Source organism: Panulirus ornatus, chromosome 28, assembly GCF_036320965.1.
Source record: "Panulirus ornatus isolate Po-2019 chromosome 28, ASM3632096v1, whole genome shotgun sequence".
NCBI classification, from domain to species: Eukaryota; Metazoa; Arthropoda; class Malacostraca; order Decapoda; family Palinuridae; genus Panulirus; species Panulirus ornatus.
Genome location: NC_092251.1, coordinates 13,262,445 through 13,282,500, shown reverse-complemented (window position 1 = coordinate 13,282,500; position 20,056 = coordinate 13,262,445). Strand labels below are relative to the sequence as shown.

The following is a 20,056-nucleotide window of genomic DNA, read 5'->3' as shown; positions in this document are numbered from 1 at the left end:
ATCAAGAAGAGCAATGGGCCCAAAGCAGGATCCTGCGGCACTCCACTGGAAGACATTTCTTTGACATGCATCATTTACTCCATTCCACAAAGATAATCTTCTGCCCACAGAAGGAGTCTCTTCCCTATTCTTGCCTGGTGATCCAACCACTTCATCAACCCCCAAGCAGTGCAGCGTCATATTCTTTCTTGATGTCTAGTTACAAACATTCTGCCAAGGCTTTTCTTTCGTCTAAGACAGAGCTCACTTTTCCAAAGAAATCTAAGAAGCTCGTTACACATATCTTCCTTTCCTAAGATCTATATTGTCCCTCTCTTAGATGATTTTTCCTCAGGGAAGTCATCCACTTGCTTTTTGATCATTTTTCTCAGTACCGTACAAACCACACTCATCAGGGAGGCTGACTGGTAATTCATCGTCTGTTCTCGGTCTCCTTTCTTATATAGAGGTATGAAGTTTTCCCTTTCTCATTCCTTTGGCACTTTGCCTTTCTCCAGCGACACTAAACAGTATTTCCCAGTTTATGTTACCATGAGAACTATTGAGTTCTGTGTTGCTTCCACGATTGTATCTCCTCTTTAGACCTTGTTTCATCTCTGCTCTTTTTCCCACTTCATTGACTATAAATTCAAACTTAATCATCACATGGCCACTTCTTCCAGTTACTGTATTATATATGATATTTCTGAATGTTCATGCTTCTCTGTTTGAGCATACTATTTAGTAATATGTCTATCAACCTCTTTCATCATAGTGTGTTCAGTGATATGCTGTTATAGGAAATTTTCCTGTACCTCACTCTTAGAACTTGTGCCTCTATGACTCTTTCACCATGAAAATCCAAATTTTCCTGGTCTATCTCTTTTTAGTTTAAGTTCCTCATCATTAGCACTTTGCCATCACTAAGCAGAGCATGTTTTAATGCTTCGTGTATCATCCTAACTTCGTTGTTATCACTGAATATTTGTCCTGATCTTTGAAATTCTTTGGAGGATCATGTTATGTCAACATCAATATGCACTTCTCTCCAACAGTTACTCTTCCCGTAATGTAGTAGTGTCTGAATGGGCCAACTTTCACTAATTCCCGAGAGTTGAGGCGATCTATTAGAAGAGGACCAAGCCTTTTCTTTCTTTGTCCTCTCGTTTCCTTCTTGATATCATGTACCCATTGAGACAAAGTCAGCTTTGTTTCCTGTATGCTATCTCCAAGTTCCATCTTTTTATGATTCATTACTAATCCATTTGACTTTGTATACCTTTACTTTCAGTCTCATGATGTTCCTGCAGTCTTAATGGGGCTGGTGGGGATGCGCCGTCATCTTGCCTCATTTGCAGTTTCTCGTTTTTTGCCTATTGTCTATATCCTCTGCTTTTCTGCCACTTTTCCTTCGGTGTATCAAGTCTGATGAATAGCCCAGTGAATGCCATCTTATCTTGAAGTTCCTTAACCTTTTCTAAGTACTTCCAAGCTATATGATTCCAAATAAAGCATAACCATAACTGGTCTTCCCTTGGGTTTTGATTAGAATTACATGTTTTCTCCTTTCTTTTATCACAGATTTGGCGTTAGGCAGTTCTATAGCCTTTGGTATTCCCGTAATAAGTACCCCTTTAATCTTCCCCTTTTCTTCCTTTTCAGATGTATGATTCACCAAACCAAAATAATCAGTCATTTGCTCCTATCAACTTCCTGCTTTACTATTTTCTTTTTTCTCTTTTTTTGGTGAAATCTAGTTTTGAGGTAGATCCTTTGCTGCTGAATTGTCAACCAAAGTTTCTGACTTTTTCTAAGACTTCCCGTTCATGTTCTGCACTTTACCAATCTTTTCATCAACCAGGCCATAAGCCTTCTTCATTGCTGGATCTCCAACAGTGCAGATTATTCTCCCAAGAGCGTCACTTACTCTCTTGCGTCCCTCTGTTGATGTGTCCTCTAGATTCTCTTCCACTACATCAGTCTTCACGCTCTGCGTCCGATGATCAGCATCCTAAGTTGCTCCTTCTGTACCTCCTCGGCCACAATCGCTGTTAGATTTTGTATGTATCATACTCATTTCCTCGGGGTAAATAGCCTCTGGGACATTTAGAAAAGACACTTCTGTCTTTTTCATGCTTTTCAGTGAATTGTTTTTCCCTCTGGCTGCTTGCGTTTTGCATCCCCTCATTTACTTTTAACCTGCGTTGTTGCTTACTTATTCTATCTTTCAAAAACATCTAGTTTTTCTCTCATTTCATGACGCTTGTCATGGTCACTTATTTCACTCCTGAGTTCCTTTACATCCTTCTCTAACTGTCTTATTTCCTGATCCTGTAATGTCTTTTTATTTCAAATAATAACTCAAGGCTTTTGTTCTTTGGTTATTCATCTTTTGTTTGTTTGTTTGTTGTGTGTGTGTGTGTGTGTGTGTGTGTGTGTGTGTGTGTTTAGCTATTTGTCCGTACGCAACGGGAATGTGATTTGTATTCATGGAAACCCAGCTCTTTACCTTTCATCTTTCCCATACAGCATTCTGAATGATATGTATATTTAATTGTTCTATCATACTTTGTCGCTGTCTCCCGCGTTAGCGAGGTAACGCAAGGAAACAGACAAAAGAAAGGCCCAAACCCACCCACATACACATGTATATATAAACACGTCCACACACGCAAATATACATACCTATACATTTCAACGTAAACATATATACACATACACAGACATATACATATAAAAATATGGACATAATTTATACATGCTGCCTTTATTCATTCCCATCGCCACCCCGCCACACATGAAATGACAACCCCCTCCCCCCGCATGCGCGCGCGGTATCGCTAGAAAAGACAACAAAGGCCACATTCGTTCACACTCAGTCTCTAGCTGTCTTGTATAATGCACTCAAACCACGGCTCCCTTTCCACATCCAGGCCGCACAAAACTTTCCATAGTTTACCTCAGACGCTTCACATGCCGAACCTGACTGTACAACGCGGAGTTATATGAATACGAATAAAGTGTATATGAACGCGCACCTTCATAGAACGTTCTATACAAAGCTCCATCAGCCAGGATCGAACCTGGGACCCCTTGTGCAAGAGGCAGGCATGCTAACCGCTAGGCTAAGGGACTGTATAATAGGAAACAACTATTCGAAATACTAAGTACTCGAATACCCTTCGTCTCACTATGGTGAGCAACGGGGTCTATCGGTTGTTTCCGAACAGAACACATAGCCAGCTGAAGGGTATTCGAGTACTTAGTATTTCGAATAGTTGTTTCCTATTATACAGTCCCTTAGCCTAGCGGTTAGCATGCCTGCCTCTTGCATAAGGGGTCCCAGGTTCGATCCTGGCTGATGGAGCTTTGTATGTTCTATGAAGGTGCGCGTTCATATACACTTTATTCGTATATATATATATATATATATATTATATATAGGTATATATATATATATATATATATATATATATATATATATATATATATATATATATATATATATATATATATATATATATATATATGTATGTGAGAAATACTTAGAAAAGCAAATGGATTTGTATGTAGCATTTATGGATCTGGAGAAGGCATATGATAGAGTTGATAGAGATGCTCTGTGGAAGGTATTAAGAATATATGGTGTGGGAGGCAAGTTGTTAGAAGCAGTGAAAGGTTTTTATCGAGGATGTAAGGCATGTGTACGTGTAGGAAGAGAGGAAAGTGATTGGTTCTCAGTGAATGTAGGTTTGCGGCAGGGGTGTGTGATGTCTCCATGGTTGTTTAATTTGTTTATGGATGGGGTTGTTAGGGAGGTGAATGCAAGAGTCTTGGAAAGAGGGGCAAGTATGAAGTCTGTTGGGGATGAGAGAGCTTGGGAAGTGAGTCAGTTGTTGTTCGCTGATGATACAGCGCTGGTGGCTGATTCATGTGAGAAACTGCAGAAGTTGGTGACTGAGTTTGGTAAAGTGTGTGGAAAGAAGAAAGTTCAGAGTAAATGTGAATAAGAGCAAGGTTACTAGGTACAGTAGGGTTGAGGGTCAAGTCAATTAGGAGGTGAGTTTGAATGGAGAAAAACTGGAGGAAGTGAAGTGTTTTAGATATCTGGGAGTGGATCTGGCAGCGGATGGAACCATGGAAGCGGAAGTGGATCATAGGGTGGGGGAGGGGGCGAAAATTCTGGGAGCCTTGAAGAATGTGTGGAAGTCGAGAACATTATCTCGGAAAGCAAAAATGGGTATGTTTGAAGGAATAGTGGTTCCAACAATGTTGTATGGTTGCGAGACGTGGGCTATGGATAGAGTTGTGCGCAGGAGGATGGATGTGCTGGAAATGAGATGTTTGAGGACAATGTGTGGTGTGAGGTGGTTTGATCGAGTAAGTAACGTAAGGGTAAGAGAGATGTGTGGAAATAAAAAGAGCGTGGTTGAGAGAGCAGAAGAGGGTGTTTTGAAATGGTTTGGGCACATGGAGAGAATGAGTGAGGAAAGATTGACCAAGAGGATATATGTGTCGGAGGTGGAGGGAACGAGGAGAAGAGGGAGACCAAATTGGAGGTGGAAAGATGGAGTGAAAAAGATTTTGTGTGATCGGGGCCTGAACATGCAGGAGGGTGAAAGGAGGGCAAGGAATAGAGTGCATTGGAGCGATGTGGTATACCGGAGTTGACGTGCTGTCAGTGGATTGAATCAAGGCATGTGAGGCGTCTGGGGTAAACCATGGAAAGCTGTGTAGGTATGTATATTTGCGTGTGCGGACGTATGTATGTACATGTGTATGGGGGGGGTTGGGCCATTTCTTTCGTCTGTTTCCTTGCGCTACCTCGCAATACGCGGGAGACAGCGACAAAGTATAAAAAAAAAAAAAAAAATAATATATATATATATATATATATATATATATATATATATATATATATATATATATATATATATATATATATATATATATATATATATATATATATATATATATATATATATATATATATATATATATATATATATATATATATAGTGATGGGTGATTTGAATGCAATGGTGAGTAATGTGGCAGTTGAGGATATAATTGGTATACATGGGGTGTTCAGTGTTGTAAATGGAGATGTTGAAGAGCTTGTAGATCTATGTGCTGAAAAAGGACTTGTGACTGGGAATACCTGGTTTAAAAAGAGAGATATACATTAGTATACGTATGTAAGTAGGAGAGATGGCCAGAGAGCGTTATTGGATTACGTGTTAATTGATAGGCACGCGAAAGAGAGACTTTTGGATGTTAATGTGCCGAGAGGTGCAACTGGAGGGATGTCTGATCATTATCTTGTGGAGGCGATCGTGAAGATTTGTAGAGGTTTTCAGAAAAGAAGAGAGAATGTTAGGGTGTAGAGAGTGGTGAGAGTAAGTGAGCTTGGAAGGAGACTTGTGTGAGGAAGTACCAGGAGAGACTGAGAACAGAATGGAAAAAGGTGAGAACAAAGGACGTAAGGGTAGTGGGGGAGGAATGGGATGTATTTAGGGAAGCTTGTGGCATGAGAAGCGTGGGAGGTGGGCAGATTATTAGTGAAAGAGAAGAGAGAGGCATTTGGACGATTTTTGCAGGAAAATAATGCAAATGACTGGGATATGTACAAAAGAAAGAGGCAGGAGGTCAAGAGAAAGGTACAAGAGGCGAAAAAGAGGACAAAGGAGAGTTGGGGTGAGAGAGTATCATTGAATTTTAGGGAGAATAATAAGATGTTTTGGAATGAGGTAAATAGAGTGCGTAAGACAAGGGAACAAATGGGAACTTTGGTGAAGGGGGCTAATGGGGAGGTGATAACAAGTAGTGTTGATGTGAGGAGATGGAGTGAGTATTTTGAAGGTTTGTTGAATGTGTTTGATGATAGAGTGGCAGATATAGGGTGTCTTGGTCGAGGTGGTGTGCAAAGTGAGAGGGCTAGAGAGAACGATTTGGTAAACAGAGAAGAGCTTTGCGGAAGATGAAAGCCGGCAAGGCAGCGAGTTTGGATGGTATTGCAGTGGAGTTCATTAAAAAAGGGGGTGACTATATTGTTGACTAGTTGGTAAGGTTATTTAATGTATGTATGTATGACTCATGGTGAGGTGCCTGAGGACTGGCGGAATGCTTGCATAGTACCATTCTACAAAGGCAAAGGGGATAAGAGTGAGTGCTCAAATTACAGAGGTATAAGTTTGTTGAGTATTCCTGGGAAATCATATGGGAGGGTATTGACTGAGAGAGTGAAGGCATGTACAGAGCATCAGATTGAGGAAGAGCAGAGTGGTTTCAGAAGTGGAAGAGGATGTATGGATCAGGTGTTTGCTTTGAAGAATGTATGTGAGAAATACTTAGAAAAGCAAATGGATTTGTATGTAGCATTTATGTATCTGGAGAAGGCATATGATAGAGTTGATAGAGATGCTCTGTCTAAGGTATCAAGAATATATGGTGTGGGAGGTAAGTTGTTAGAAGCAGTGAAAAGTTTTTATCGAGGATGAAAGGCATGTGTACGTGTAGAAAAAGAGGAAAGTGATTAGTTTTCAGTGAATGTTGGTTTGCGGCAGGGGTGCGTGATGTCTCCATGGTTGTTTAATCTGTTTATGGATGGGGTTGTTATGGAGGTGAATGCAAGAGTTTTGGAAAGAGGGGCAATTACGCAGTCTGTTGTGGATGAGAGAGGTAGGGAAGTGAGTCAGTTGTTGTTCGCTGATGATACAGCGTTTGTGGCTGATTCAGGTGAGAAACTGCAGAAGCTGGTGACTGAGTTTGGTAAAGTGTGTGAAAGAAGAAAGCTGAGAGTAAATGTGAATAAGAGTAAGGTTATTAGGTACAGTAGGGTTGAGGGTCAAGTCAATTAGGGAGGTAAGTTTGAATGGAGAAAAAATGGAGGAAGTGAAGTGTTTTAGATATCTGGAAGTAGATTTGGCAGCGGATGGAACCATGGAAGCAGAAGTGAATCATAGGGTGGGGAAGGGGGTGAAAGTTCTGGGACCGTTGAAAAATGTGTGGAAGTCGAGAAGCGTTATCTCGGAAAGCAAAAATGGGTATGTCTGAAGGAATAGTGGTTCCGACAATATTATATGGTTGCGAGGCGTGGGCTATAGATAGAGTTGTGCGGAGGAGGGTGGATGTGCTGGAAATGAGATGTTTGAGGACACTATGTGGTGTGAGGTGGTTTGATCGAGTAAGTAATGAAAGGGTAAGAAAGATGTGTGATAATAAAAAGAGTGTGGTTGAGAGAGTAGAAGAGGGTATTTTCAAATGGTTTGGTCACATGGAGAGAATGAGTGAGGGAAGATTGACAAAGAGGATATGTGTCGGAGGTGGAGGGAACGAGGAAAAGTGGGAGACCAAATTGGAGGTGGAAAAATGGAGTGAAAAAGATTTTGAGTGATCGGAGCCTAAACATGCAGGAGGGTGAAAGGCGTGCAAGGAATAGAGTGAATTGGAACGATGTGGTATATCGGGATCGACATACTGTCAATGGATTGAACCAGGGCATGTGAAGCGTCTGGGGTAAACCATGGAAAGTTTCGTGGGGCCTGGATGTGGAAAGGAAGCTGTGGTTTCGGTGCATTGTACATGAGAGCTAGAGACTGAGGGTGAACGAATGTGGCCTTTGTTGTCTCTTCCTAGCGTTACCTTGCGCATATGTAAGGGAAGGGGTTTGTTATTTCATGTGTGGCGGGGTGGCGACGGGAATGAATAAGGGCAGACAGTATGAATTATGTTCATGTGTATATATGTATATGTCTGTGTGTGTATACTTACGTATACGTAGAGATGTATAGGTATGTATATATGCGTGAATGGACGTGTATGTATATACATGTGTATATGGGTGGGTTGGGCCATTCTTTCGTCTGTTTCCTTGCGCTGCCTCGCCAACGCGGGAGACAGCGACAAAATATAGTAGATAAATTATGATAAACATACCTTAGCCGGAACAATATACCTATTTCGTCGACCACCCCTTAAGGAAGGATGAACAGCTGGGTTTATTGTGGACCGACTGCCGCAACCAGGATTCGAACCTATGCGTTCGAGCGTGGGCGGCCCGTGAATGTGTCGCAATCAGGAACGCTGACCGCTATACCACGGAGGTCCACGTTATGATCAAGATAAGATAATGACAAGAAGAATAAATCACTGCTTCACACTGTTGCCATGTGCCTAGGTTTACCCAATCCTTGTTAAGGTAATTGCGATAAAAGAGGCGGCTCTGAGGTGAACAGTTACTGGAATATGATGAACGACGAGAAATTTCCTGACTTTTCCAGAGAGTTATATCTCTCAAGTTCGACAGTATGCAAGGTGACATATCTGCTGAGAATTGTTAAGTTTCATCCCTTAAAGAGAGACACTGATGCCCAATTGCAATCTATATGTGTGGTGTCAAGATACGTTTGATTAAGGATTTCATTAAAAGATTTTAGTATGAAGATAATTCATTTATATGGGATTACTTATTCATTATCATACGACCTCATATTGTTCAAACTCTTCTTTAATCAGATGGCGACAGTTGATTACGATCGGACAGTTATCCGCGCCACTGTAATGCTTAGTGTAGTGAGTAAGATCATAGCTTGACAGACCGATAGAAAGTGCCCATCCTTGGCCGACAGTCATATGACATAGAGTGGCTCCCTTTTTCTTTTTTATTCTTACCAGAAGACCTTCACCTTTCTCTGGCATGAAACTGGCAAATGATGCTTTTTAACTTGATGTTAACGTAGGGATACGAGGTGGGTGTTAATGGTCTTATGGGTGTGGCCCCGCGCGGCACCTATAAAACCAGTCGCCACATCATATGGGCATCATACCTTCGCTGACCACCGACCAACATGAAGTGCACCGTAAGTTGGGTTCTTGTTGAAGAAGTTAAACTTGCAAGAATATTTAAGAATTTCAAAATGTTCTTTCTTCGTAATTCATCTAACTCACGGTCCTAGAATGTATTATTAACCCATATGACTAGATATAAGCAGAATAACTCTGTAGAGAACAGATTAAGGAAGAAATACTCTTTTATTACGAATATCTCCATTTCATTATGTACAGTTACAGCCTCAAACTGAAATAGATTAATGGATAAAACTCTTTTGTAACAGTCATTAGATGTATCATCCCTTTCTCGCTCCACCAGTTGTTCGTCCTCCTGGGTCTGGCCGCCCTGGTCGCCGCCCGCCCCGACTCTATCCTCACCATCGACCTGGAGGACCTCCATCAGGACCTGAGCCTTGAAGATACCGCCATAACTGGCACCTACAGGTGAATGCCCGCCACTGTTCCAGGGTGTTTTCATATTGGCATAAGAAATCAAGACAAAGATAAACAATCTATTTCATTTCAAAAGAAAGCTGAACCATGTACAGAGGATCTTATACCTATATTTATAGCATTATGTGTATCGTGCAGTAAATGGTGGACAGGATACTAAGGAAATCATTTATGTCTGTGCTTCTGGTCTGTGTAATTATCACTTAAATGATATCTATCAATATATTACTAATCAAACATTTTATAAGTACTAAGAAGAAATTCGTAAGTGAAGCTTCTAGGGAATGTTGACTAACTTACAGTCTGTCAGAGTATAATGAGTAATATCTAACATCTTGTCTTTCATGTTGCAGCTGGACTTCACCTGAGGGTGTTAAGTATTTTGTCAAATACATCGCTGACGACGATGGCTACCGAGTATTGGATACCAACGCCGTCCCCGTCAGCGGTGCCGGCGTGAGGGCTGATGGTACACAAGGATCCTTCGTGTCCTCTGAGGAACTCGATGACAGGAAATAAATATCCTGTATATCAACGTAATACCCTAATGGCCAAGTCACCGAGCACAGTCACCGTTGTCCAGTGACACACAAGGTGCACGAAACTGGACTGTCAAGGACACTGAAGTCAATCTAGGCAAAGTGAGAGGGTCGTCGACCTCGACGTTCTCTGTACAGCCTCAGCTGTGAGGCCACCATCACCTTCACTCTAACGACTTTCCTGCAGGAATCTCTTCTTCAACTGTATCTTCATATTTATTTATAATGTTCATACTGATCACCAATAGAATGAAAAATCAATTCAGAGTTTGAATAACTAATTCTGCCCGGATATACACCATTATGGAATAACCCTTTCCTACCACTGTTTAGAGTGGATAGTAAACAAACGACCATACATTATGTATATTGGTAAACACACACACAAAAGAATTGACCATCAGTCACACTAAGACTGTGATGATGCACATCAACCTGGGTAAAGATAACATCCTACCCATCTGACATCACATTCGGCCCTAATGTCCTTCGGGTAGTGATATACTTCTGACGTCTTAGTGTCCGTATAAATATCGTTTTAAACTGGAAATGCCATGGCAACATTTCATCAAATCTTCCTCAAACAGTCTCTGTCTATTCCGTCGAGTAAGATCACTGGGAGACTCAATTTCTGAGTCTAATAGTGTCTATTCGATCTTCATCAGCCAATGTTAACCTACGCCCTAACCCAGCCTAGATGGCCTCCCTTACAACTACGCAGAGGGACCAGCTGGAAAGCGTGTAGAAAAGGAGAGTCAGAATAATCCAGGGCCCTTCTTACATTACCGACCAGGGGGCCCTCATTTCACCGATCTTGCCCTCCCTTTAGAACATCATGGGCAGCTCCGCTGGCAGTTTGGCAATAATTATCAGACCCCCGCCCCCCAACCCATCCCATCCACCGCCACCAAAACCACCACAACAGGCAACAAGACCTCCTCCTCATCCTCACCACTTTATCCCGGACGCATCAGACCTAAGAGGCCGCCTTCGTTCACCACAATCGACTTGTACTGGTCACAACTCATGCAGAGAGAAAGAAGAGAATCCCACAGCTTCCTCTGCGAAGAAAGGAGGTATCATGATTAATCCTGGCTTTGCTCGCTTCCACTCAATAACTATGAGAAGCCATCCTTGTACCACAGGTCCAGTTCTTCAGGGCTGAGGCAAAGGCAGATAGCTCAAAAGATGAGCGAGCTCATAAACTACTTCTGTTACCTAGGAGAGGAAGCTCCATAATGGAAGGCAGGAAGAGATTTTTAGAGAGAGGTAACAACGGGGAAGCTAATTAAGGCAAAGGCATCTCATTTAATCTCCCTCAATATTCAGAATATAGAAAAAGGATGTTACTTTATATATTTGGTTTCGATAACTTATTATCCAACCTACGAAGATTTCAGGAACACCTTTACGGATCATGAAAGAGATAATCCAAAGTGAATTTAGATTTTATTGCTACGTTTGAGAAACATTCTTTGATTTTAACCTGGAGAGTCATACTGAGAGCCTGACTCTCGTTATGTTAACTTACCCATGATAATGGTCGGCCATGCTCATCTTGTGCTACTTAGTAATAACAGCGGTCAACTTATCTCCCTTGATGTTATTTTATTTATGACTTAGGTCAGCCCTCTTTAGGGCTCTACTGTACCGCTGACAAAGGTCATCCTAGCCAGTCTTTACCTCTGAAATATGTTATGGATTTTCACACATATCAGTATCATAGAAATCAACCACTTCAGGAGAATCGCTCAGCATGGCAGATCCTTAGTGACGCTGAGGTCAAAATCTGATTACCAAGGGAAGATAATCACAACAGGATCTATATACAGAGATGGAGAGGAAGGCATTTGCTTTATTGTATTGTTGATCTAAAAGTGTTTCTTGATGCATTCATATTAACAATGAAATTACTTTGAGCAAATACAGAAGATACTTACAGAATATAGACATTACAATCAACGCATACAGGGTAACGAACAACAATGATTTATTGATAGTAAGGCGTTAATGGTTATGCCATAGTAAGACCGAAGTGCTTATGGACCAGGATTAGATAGGGATCAGATAGGGTTCAGGTAAGGTGAGATGAGACAGTCAGGATATCCGTGGTCCTGGTGCAAGAGACTCGAGAAAGGTTCATTGCCTCACATCGGTGCAGGTGCGAGGTGTGGTGAGGCAGATGTCCCATTGAAGAGGTGAGTCATTACCTGGTCTTGTGGACTTTCTGCGGCAGGAGACGTAGCCGGGGTAACAGGGTTATACAGTAGTCATAGAGTTCTGTTATACGAGGAAATTTATGTGGGAAGTTACTGTAGCCGCTGCAAGATGCGGATAGCAATAACACCAAGACAAGAAGGCAATGTTACCTGGGGTCTTCTCATGACAACGGTGATGTTGCAGATGTTGTCAGGAAGGAGTAGCCTGATGTAGCATTCTGGACGTTTCTAGGCGGATTTAGCACCTTCGTGTCTCAGGTTAGATACTGAGTGGCTCAGGCAGAGGATGAGCCAACGCCTTCACACATACGGCCTAGCGTTACCTTCCCACTGTTGGTAATGGTTATGAGGCCATATCAAGTCACCGAAGTTGGTCTCTAAGGGTTTGAGGAAGGATAGTAATTGGTGCAAGTCTTAATATAGGTGAACCGTTGTGAAAGTCGTTGTTAGCTACCTGTGGAGGACCTGCTGGGTCACAAGAAGTCTGTGTCAAGACAACCAGGTACCTGCTTGATCGAGATGGGATAAATAGATAGCGTCAGGCTGCTGTCAGGACGTTCATATAGAACATGCGTAATGACAATGAACAATTCAATATATTGTAGCGTAATGATATAGATATTATAAAGAGTAGGTGTAATACAGCTGACTTCCTATATCATGTTCTCCTAAAGCAATCTTCATTAACTAAATTAACAAACTAGGTTTTCAGTTAATGATAACGTGGTTGTGAAAATAGCATGTTTCTGATTATGTAAAAGTCATACCATGATAATCTCCAATAGATTATTCGTCACTCAATAAATGTAAGATTTTCAAATTACCACATATCAAAAATCAGTTTAATCAAATATATCTATTTTTTCTATTTACAATTCATCTATATCTTTAACTACGAACAAGTTATCTACCTTAAGTCCATTACCCGATGAAGTGCTGAAAACCCATTAAAGAATACATAGCAATTACTTACCTAAAAATGTGAGTACTCTCTCAGTCCTGCAATATTATTAGCAATGAAAGTGACTATCTACTTCATGTACCTTGTTTACATTTTCTATGTCATTGTATAGTTATATCTAATAATTATAACATCTTTAAGATCATATACATATCTATATATCTATGGCACTATGGTGCTCTGTATAATGGTCTGTTCTTAACATTCACTCTAATAAAAAGTGACCTTCCTTGGCCGACAGGCAGATGTAAAACAGGTCCACGTAAAACAGCTTTCTTCAACAGAAAATATTGACCCTTGATTTGCAAAGTTGGCTTTCTTAATCTGCTGAAAGTGGCCTTTATTTTGTATTATTCTGAACTGATATTCTTATTCTGAAAACAAATGAGCATAACAGAAGAAACACGAGGGTAACATTGGTGATAAGGCTCTAATTCCTTTTACTGCTTGAAGATATCAGTGGCCCTACAAAGGGTCGGTACTGTGGGCGTGGCCTTGCGCGGCACCTATAAAACCTGTCGCCACATCATAGGGGCATCACACCTTCGCTGACCACCGACCAACATGAAGTGCACTGTAAGTTGCGTTCTTCTCGATTGCGATGTTAACTTTGCAATTATACTAAAGATTTACATTTTCTTTGGTCATAATTGAAAGAACAAAAAGACATGGTGTATGTATCGTAATGTGACTGAACACTGCTGGGAAAGAAGTTGAAAAAGAAAAAATGTATAATGTACATTTTCCCCCACCAGTTGTTCGTCCTCCTGGGTCTGGCTGCCCTGGTCGCCGCCCGTCCTGACTCTATCCTCACCATCGACCTGGAGGACCTCCATCAGGACCTGAGCCTTGAAGACACCACGATAACTGGCACCTACAGGTGAGCGCCCGCCACTGTTCCACCGTTATTTCATATTGGCAGAAGAAAAAAATCGATTTCATTTCAAAAGAAAGTTGTACTATGTACACAAGCACCTTATACCTATATCTGTAGTATCATTTCTATCGTGCGGTAAATGGTGGACAGAATACTGAGGAAATCATTTATGTCTGCGTTTCTGATCTGTGTAATTATCACTTCAATAATATCAATCAATATATTACTAATCAAACATTTTATAAGTACTAAGAAGAAATTCGTAAGTGAAGCTTCTAGGGAATGTTGACTAACTTACAGTCTGTCAGAGTATAATGAGTAATATCTAACATCTTGTCTTTCATGTTGCAGCTGGACTTCACCTGAGGGTGTTAAGTATTTTGTCAACTACATCGCTGACGACGATGGCTACCGAGTATTGGATACCAACGCCGTCCCCGTCAGCGATGCCGGCGTGAGGGCTGATGGTACACAAGGATCCTTCGTGTCCTCTGAGGAACTCGATGACAGGAAATAAATATCCTGTATATCAACGTAATACCCTAATGGCCAAGTCACCGAGCACAGTCACCGTTGTCCAGTGACACACAAGGTGCACGAAACTGGACTGTCAAGGACACTGAAGTCAATCTAGGCAAAGTGAGAGGGTCGTCGACCTCGACGTTCTCTGTACAGCCTCAGCTGTGAGGCCACCATCACCTTCACTCTAACGACTTTCCTGCAGGAATCTCTTCTTCAACTGTATCTTCATATTTATTTATAATGTTCATACTGATCACCAATAAATTGAAAAATCAAGTCAGAGTTTGAACAACTAATTCTGCCCTGATATACACCATTATGGAATTTCCCTTTCCTACCACTGTTTAGAGTGGCTATTAAACAAACGACCATAGCATTATGTATATTGGTAAACACATACACACAAGGAGTCACCATCAGTCACACTAAGACTGTGATGATGCACAACAACCTGGGTACAGACAACATCTTACCCAACTGACATCACATTCGGCCCTGATGTCCTTCTGGTAGTCATATACTTCTGACGTCTTCGTGTCACTATGAATAACGTTTTAAACTGGAAAAGTCATGGCAACATTTCATCAAATCTTCCTCATAGTCTCTATCTACTCCGTCGAGTGAGATCAATCGGAGTCTCATTTTCTGAGTCCAACAGTATCTATTCCATCTTCATCAGCCTGAGGTAACCTACGCCCTAACCCAGCCTAGATGTTCTCCCTTATAGATACACAGAGGAACCAGCTGGAAAGCGTGTAGAAAAGAAGATGAGAATAGAGAGAATAATCCAGGGACCGTTGTACATCACCGACCAGGGGGCCCTCATTTCACCGATCTTGACCTCCCTTTAGGAACATCATCGGCAGCTCCTCTGGCAGTGTGGCAATAATGATCAGACCCCCGCCCCCCAACCCATCCCATCCACCGCCACCACAACCACCACAACCAGTCAACGAGACCTCCTCCTCATCCTCTCCACTTTAGCCCGGATGCCTCAGCCTACAGAGGCCGCCGGTCTTAACCACAATCGACTTGTACTGGTCACAACTTATGCAGAGAGAAAGACGAGAATCCCACAGCTTCCCTGCGCGAAGAAAGGAGGTATCATGATTAATCCTGGCTTGCCTCGTTTCCACTCAATAGCTATGAGAAGCCATCCGTGTACCACAGGTCCAGTTCTTCAGGGCTGAGACAAAGGCAGATAGCTCAAAAGATCAGCAAGCTCATAAACTACTTTTGTTAGTTAGAAAAGGAAGCTCCGTAATGGAAGGCAGAAAGAGACTTTTAAAGTGAGGTAACAACAAGAGAGCTAATTAAGGTAGAGGCATCTCATTCACTTTCACTCAATATTCGGAATATTCCAAAAAGGATGTTACTTTATGTATTTGGTTTGGATGACTTATTATCCATCCTACGTTGATTTCAGGAATACTTTTACAGATCAGGAAAGAGATAATCCAATGTGAATTTAGAATTTATTCCTATGTTTGAAAAAGATTTCTTTGATTTTAACCTGGAGAGTCATACTGCCCAGCCTGACTCTCGTTATGTTACCTTACCCATGATAATGGTCGGCCAGACTCATGTTGTACTACTAAGACATGACAGTGGTCAACTTGTCTCCCTTGACGTTATTCTGTTTATGACTTAAGTCAGCCCTCTTTATGGCTATACTGTACAGCTGACAAAGGTCATCTTAGTCAGTCTTTACCTCTGAAGTATGTAATGGATTTAACACATATTAGTACGATACAAATCAACCACTTCAGGAGAAGCACTCAGCATGGCAGATCCCTAATGACGCTGAGGTCAAAAGCTGATGACCAAGGGAAGATAATCTCTACAGGATCTATATACAGGGATGGAGAGGGAGGCATTTGCTTTATTGTATTGTTGATCTAAAAGTGCTTCTGGATTCATTGATATCAACAATGAAAATAACTTGAGCAAATACAGAGGATACTTACAGAATATAGACATTAAAATTAAAACATACAAGGTAACGCACAACAATGACTTATTGATAGTAAGGCGTTAATGGTTATGCCATAGTGAGCCCGAAGTGCTTATGGACAAGGATTAGGTAAGGATCACAGGTGAGTTCAGGAAAGGTGAGATGAGACAGTCAGGATATCAGTGGTCCTGGCGCAAGAGAATCGAGAAAGGTTCATTGCCTTACATCGGTGCAGGTGCGAGGTGTGGTGAGGCAGATGTCCCATTGAAGAGGTGAGTCATTACCTGATCTTGTGGACTTTCTGCGGCAGGAGTGTGACGTATCCGGTGCAACAGGATTATAAAGTGGTCATAGAGTTCTGCTACACGAGAAAATTTATGTGGGGAGTTACTGTAGCCGCTGCAAGAGGCGGATAGCAATAACACCAAGACAAGAAGGCAATGTTACCTGGGGTCTTCTCATGACAACGGTGATGTTGCAGATGTTGTCAGGAAGGACTAGCTTGATGTCGCATTCTGGACGTTTCTAGGCGGATTTAGCGCCTTCGTGTCTCAGATTAGATACTGAGTGACTCAGGCAGAGGATAAGCCTACGTATTCACATATACGACCTAGCGTGACCTTCCCGCTGTTGGTAATGGTTATGAGGCCATATCAAGTCACCGAAGCTGGTCTCTAAGGGTTTAAGGAAGGATAGTAATTGGTGCAAGTCTTGATATAGGTGGACCGTTGTGAAAGTCGTTGTTAGCTACCTGTGGAGGTCCTGCTGGGTCACAAGAAGTCTGTGTCAAGACAACCAGGTACCTGCTTGATCGAGATGGGATAAGTAGATAGCGTCAGGCTGCTGTCAGCACGTTCATATAGAACATGCGTAATGACAATGAACAATTCAATATATTGTAGCGTAATGATATAGATATTATAAAGAGTAGGTGTAATACAGCTGACTTCCTATATCATGTTCTCCTAAAGCAATCTTCATTAACTAAATTAACAAACTAGGTTTTCAGTTAATGATAACGTGGTTGTAAAAATAGCATGTTTCTGATTATGTAAAAGTCATACCATGATAATCTCCAATAGATTATTCGTCACTCAATAAATCTAAGATTTTCAAATTACCACATTATCAAAAATCACTTTCATCAAATATATCTATTCTTTCTGTTTACAATTCATCTATATCTTTAACTACGAACAAGTTATCTACCTTAAGTCCATTACCCTACGAAGTGCTGATAACCCATTAAAGAATACATAGCAATTACTTACCTAAACATGTGAGTACTCTCTCATTCCTGTAATATCATTAGTAATGAAAGTCCCTATCTACTTCATTTACCTTGTTTACATTTCTTATGTCATTGTATAGTTATATCTAATAATTATAACATCTTTAAGATCATATACATATCTATATATCTATGGCACTATGGTGCTCTGTATAATGGTCTGTTCTTAACATTCACTCGAATAAAAAGTGACCTTCCTTGGCCGACAGGCAGATGAAAAACAGGACCCGTTAAGCCGTATTTGTCAACAGAAAATATTCTTGTAAAGTTGGCCTTCATAATCTACGGAGAGTGGTCTATATCTTGTTTTATTCTGAGGTGATATTCTTATTGTGAAAACATATGAGCATAACAGAAGAAACACGAGAATGACATTTGTGATAAAGATTCAAATTCCTTTTACTGCTTGAAGATATCAGTGGCCCTACAAAGGGTCGGTACTGTGGGCGTGGCCTTCCGTGGCACCTATAAAACCAGTCGCCACATCATAGGGGCATCACACCTTCGCTGACCACCAACCAACATGAAGTGCACCGTAAGTTGCGTTCTTCTCGGTGGGGATGTTAACTTTGCAATTATACTAAAGAATTACATTTTCTTTGGTCATAATTGAACGAACAAAAAGACATGGTGTATGTATTGTACATGTGACTGAACACTGCTGGGAAAGAAGTTGAAAAAGAAAAAATGTATCAAAGAATTTCGTATGAGAACCCTTTATATCCGAGTTTACTGTTCAATATGATATATTCATGTTATCTTCTCTCTAATGAAACACAATTTAGGTATAATGTACATTTTCCTCCACCAGTTGTTCGTCCTCCTGGGTCTGGCCGCCCTGGTCGCCGCCCGCCCCGACTCTATCCTTACCATCGACCTGGAGGACCTCCATCAGGACCTGAGCCTTGAAGATACCACCATAACTGGCACCTACAGGTGAATGCCCGCCACTCTTCCAGCGTTATTCATATTGGCATAAGAAATCAAGACAAAAATGAACAATATATTTCATGTCAAATGCAAGTTTACCCATGTGTACAGGCACCTTATACCTATATTTGTAGTATCATGTCTATCGTGCGGTAAATGGTCGACAGGATATTGAGGAAATCATTTATGTCTGTGCTTCTATTCTGAGTAATTATCACTTAAATGATATCTATGGATATATTATCAATCAAACATTTTATAAGCACTAAGAAGAAATTCGTAAGTGAAGCTTCTGGGGAATGTTGACTAACTTACAGTCTGTCAGGATATAATGAGAAACATCTAACATCTTGTCTTTCATGTTGCAGCTGGACTTCACCTGAGGGTGTTAAGTATTTTGTCAACTACATCGCTGACGACGATGGCTACCGAGTATTGGATACCAACGCCGTCCCCGTCAGCGGTGCCGGCGTGAGGGCTGATGGTACACAAGGATCCTTCGTGTCCTCTGAGGAACTCGATGACAGGAAATAAATATCCTGTATATCAACGTAATACCCTAATGGCCAAGTCACCGAGCACAGTCACCGTTGTCCAGTGACACACAAGGTGCACGAAACTGGACTGTCAAGGACACTGAAGTCAATCTAAGCAAAGTGAGAGGGTCGTCGACCTCGACGTTCTCTGTACAGCCTCAGCTGTGAGGCCACCAACTCCTTCATTCCAACGACTTTCCTGCAGGAATTTCTTCTTCAACTGTATCTTCATATTTATTTATAATGTTCATACTGATCACCAATAAAATGAAAAATCAAGTCAGAATTTCCATAACTAATTCGTCTTGGATACACACCATTAGGGAATAACTCTTTCCTACCACTGTTTAGAGTGGCTAGTAAACAAACGACCATGCATTATGTATATTGGGAAAAATGCACACACAAGAAGTCACCATCAGTCACATTAAGACTATGATGATGCACATCAACCTGGCTACAGATAACATCCTACCCACCTGACATCACATTCAGCCGTGATGTCCTTAGGGTACTCATATACTTCTGACGTCTTCATGTCGCTATAAATGACGTTTTAGACTGGAAAAAGACATGGCAACATTTTAACAAATCTTTCTCATACAATCTCTATCTACTCTGTTTGAATGATATCACTCGGAGTCTCATTTTCTTATTTCAATAGTATCTATTCCATCTTCATGAGCATAAGTTAACCTACGTCCTAACCCAGCCTAGATGGTCTCCCTTACAGATACACAGATGGACCAGCTGGAAAACGTGTAGAAAAGGAGAGTAAGAATCATCCATGGCCTGTCTTACATCACCGACCAGGGGGCCCTCATTTCAACTATCTTGTCCTCCCTCTATGAACATCATCGGCAGCTCAGCCGGCAGTGTGGCAATAATGGTCAGACCCGCCCAACCCTCCAACCCATCTCATCAACCGCCACCACAACCACCACAACCAATCAACGAGACCTC

At 41.3% G+C, this 20,056-nt stretch overlaps 3 protein-coding genes across 3 annotated transcripts; all 3 read left to right on the top strand.

Moving 5' to 3' along the window:
* The first annotated feature begins 8,738 nt into the window (after positions 1-8,738).
* On the top strand, positions 8,739-10,064 carry LOC139757720 (uncharacterized). The gene is made up of 3 exons (XM_071678472.1): positions 8,739-8,840; positions 9,131-9,255; positions 9,618-10,064. The coding sequence occupies exons 1-3, from the start codon at positions 8,829-8,831 to the stop codon at positions 9,781-9,783; spliced, it is 303 nt and encodes a 100-aa protein (XP_071534573.1). The 5' UTR covers positions 8,739-8,828; the 3' UTR covers positions 9,784-10,064.
* A 3,388-nt stretch (positions 10,065-13,452) lies between these two features.
* On the top strand, positions 13,453-14,658 carry LOC139757719 (uncharacterized). Its single transcript, XM_071678471.1, has 3 exons — positions 13,453-13,559; positions 13,739-13,863; positions 14,212-14,658. Exons 1-3 carry the CDS (start codon positions 13,548-13,550, stop codon positions 14,375-14,377), a joined length of 303 nt encoding a protein of 100 aa, XP_071534572.1. The 5' UTR covers positions 13,453-13,547; the 3' UTR covers positions 14,378-14,658.
* Positions 14,659-18,080: 3,422 nt separating this feature from the next.
* Positions 18,081-19,372, top strand: LOC139757718 (uncharacterized). The gene is made up of 3 exons (XM_071678470.1): positions 18,081-18,162; positions 18,439-18,563; positions 18,926-19,372. Exons 1-3 carry the CDS (start codon positions 18,151-18,153, stop codon positions 19,089-19,091), a joined length of 303 nt encoding a protein of 100 aa, XP_071534571.1. The 5' UTR covers positions 18,081-18,150; the 3' UTR covers positions 19,092-19,372.
* Positions 19,373-20,056: the final 684 nt, after the last annotated feature.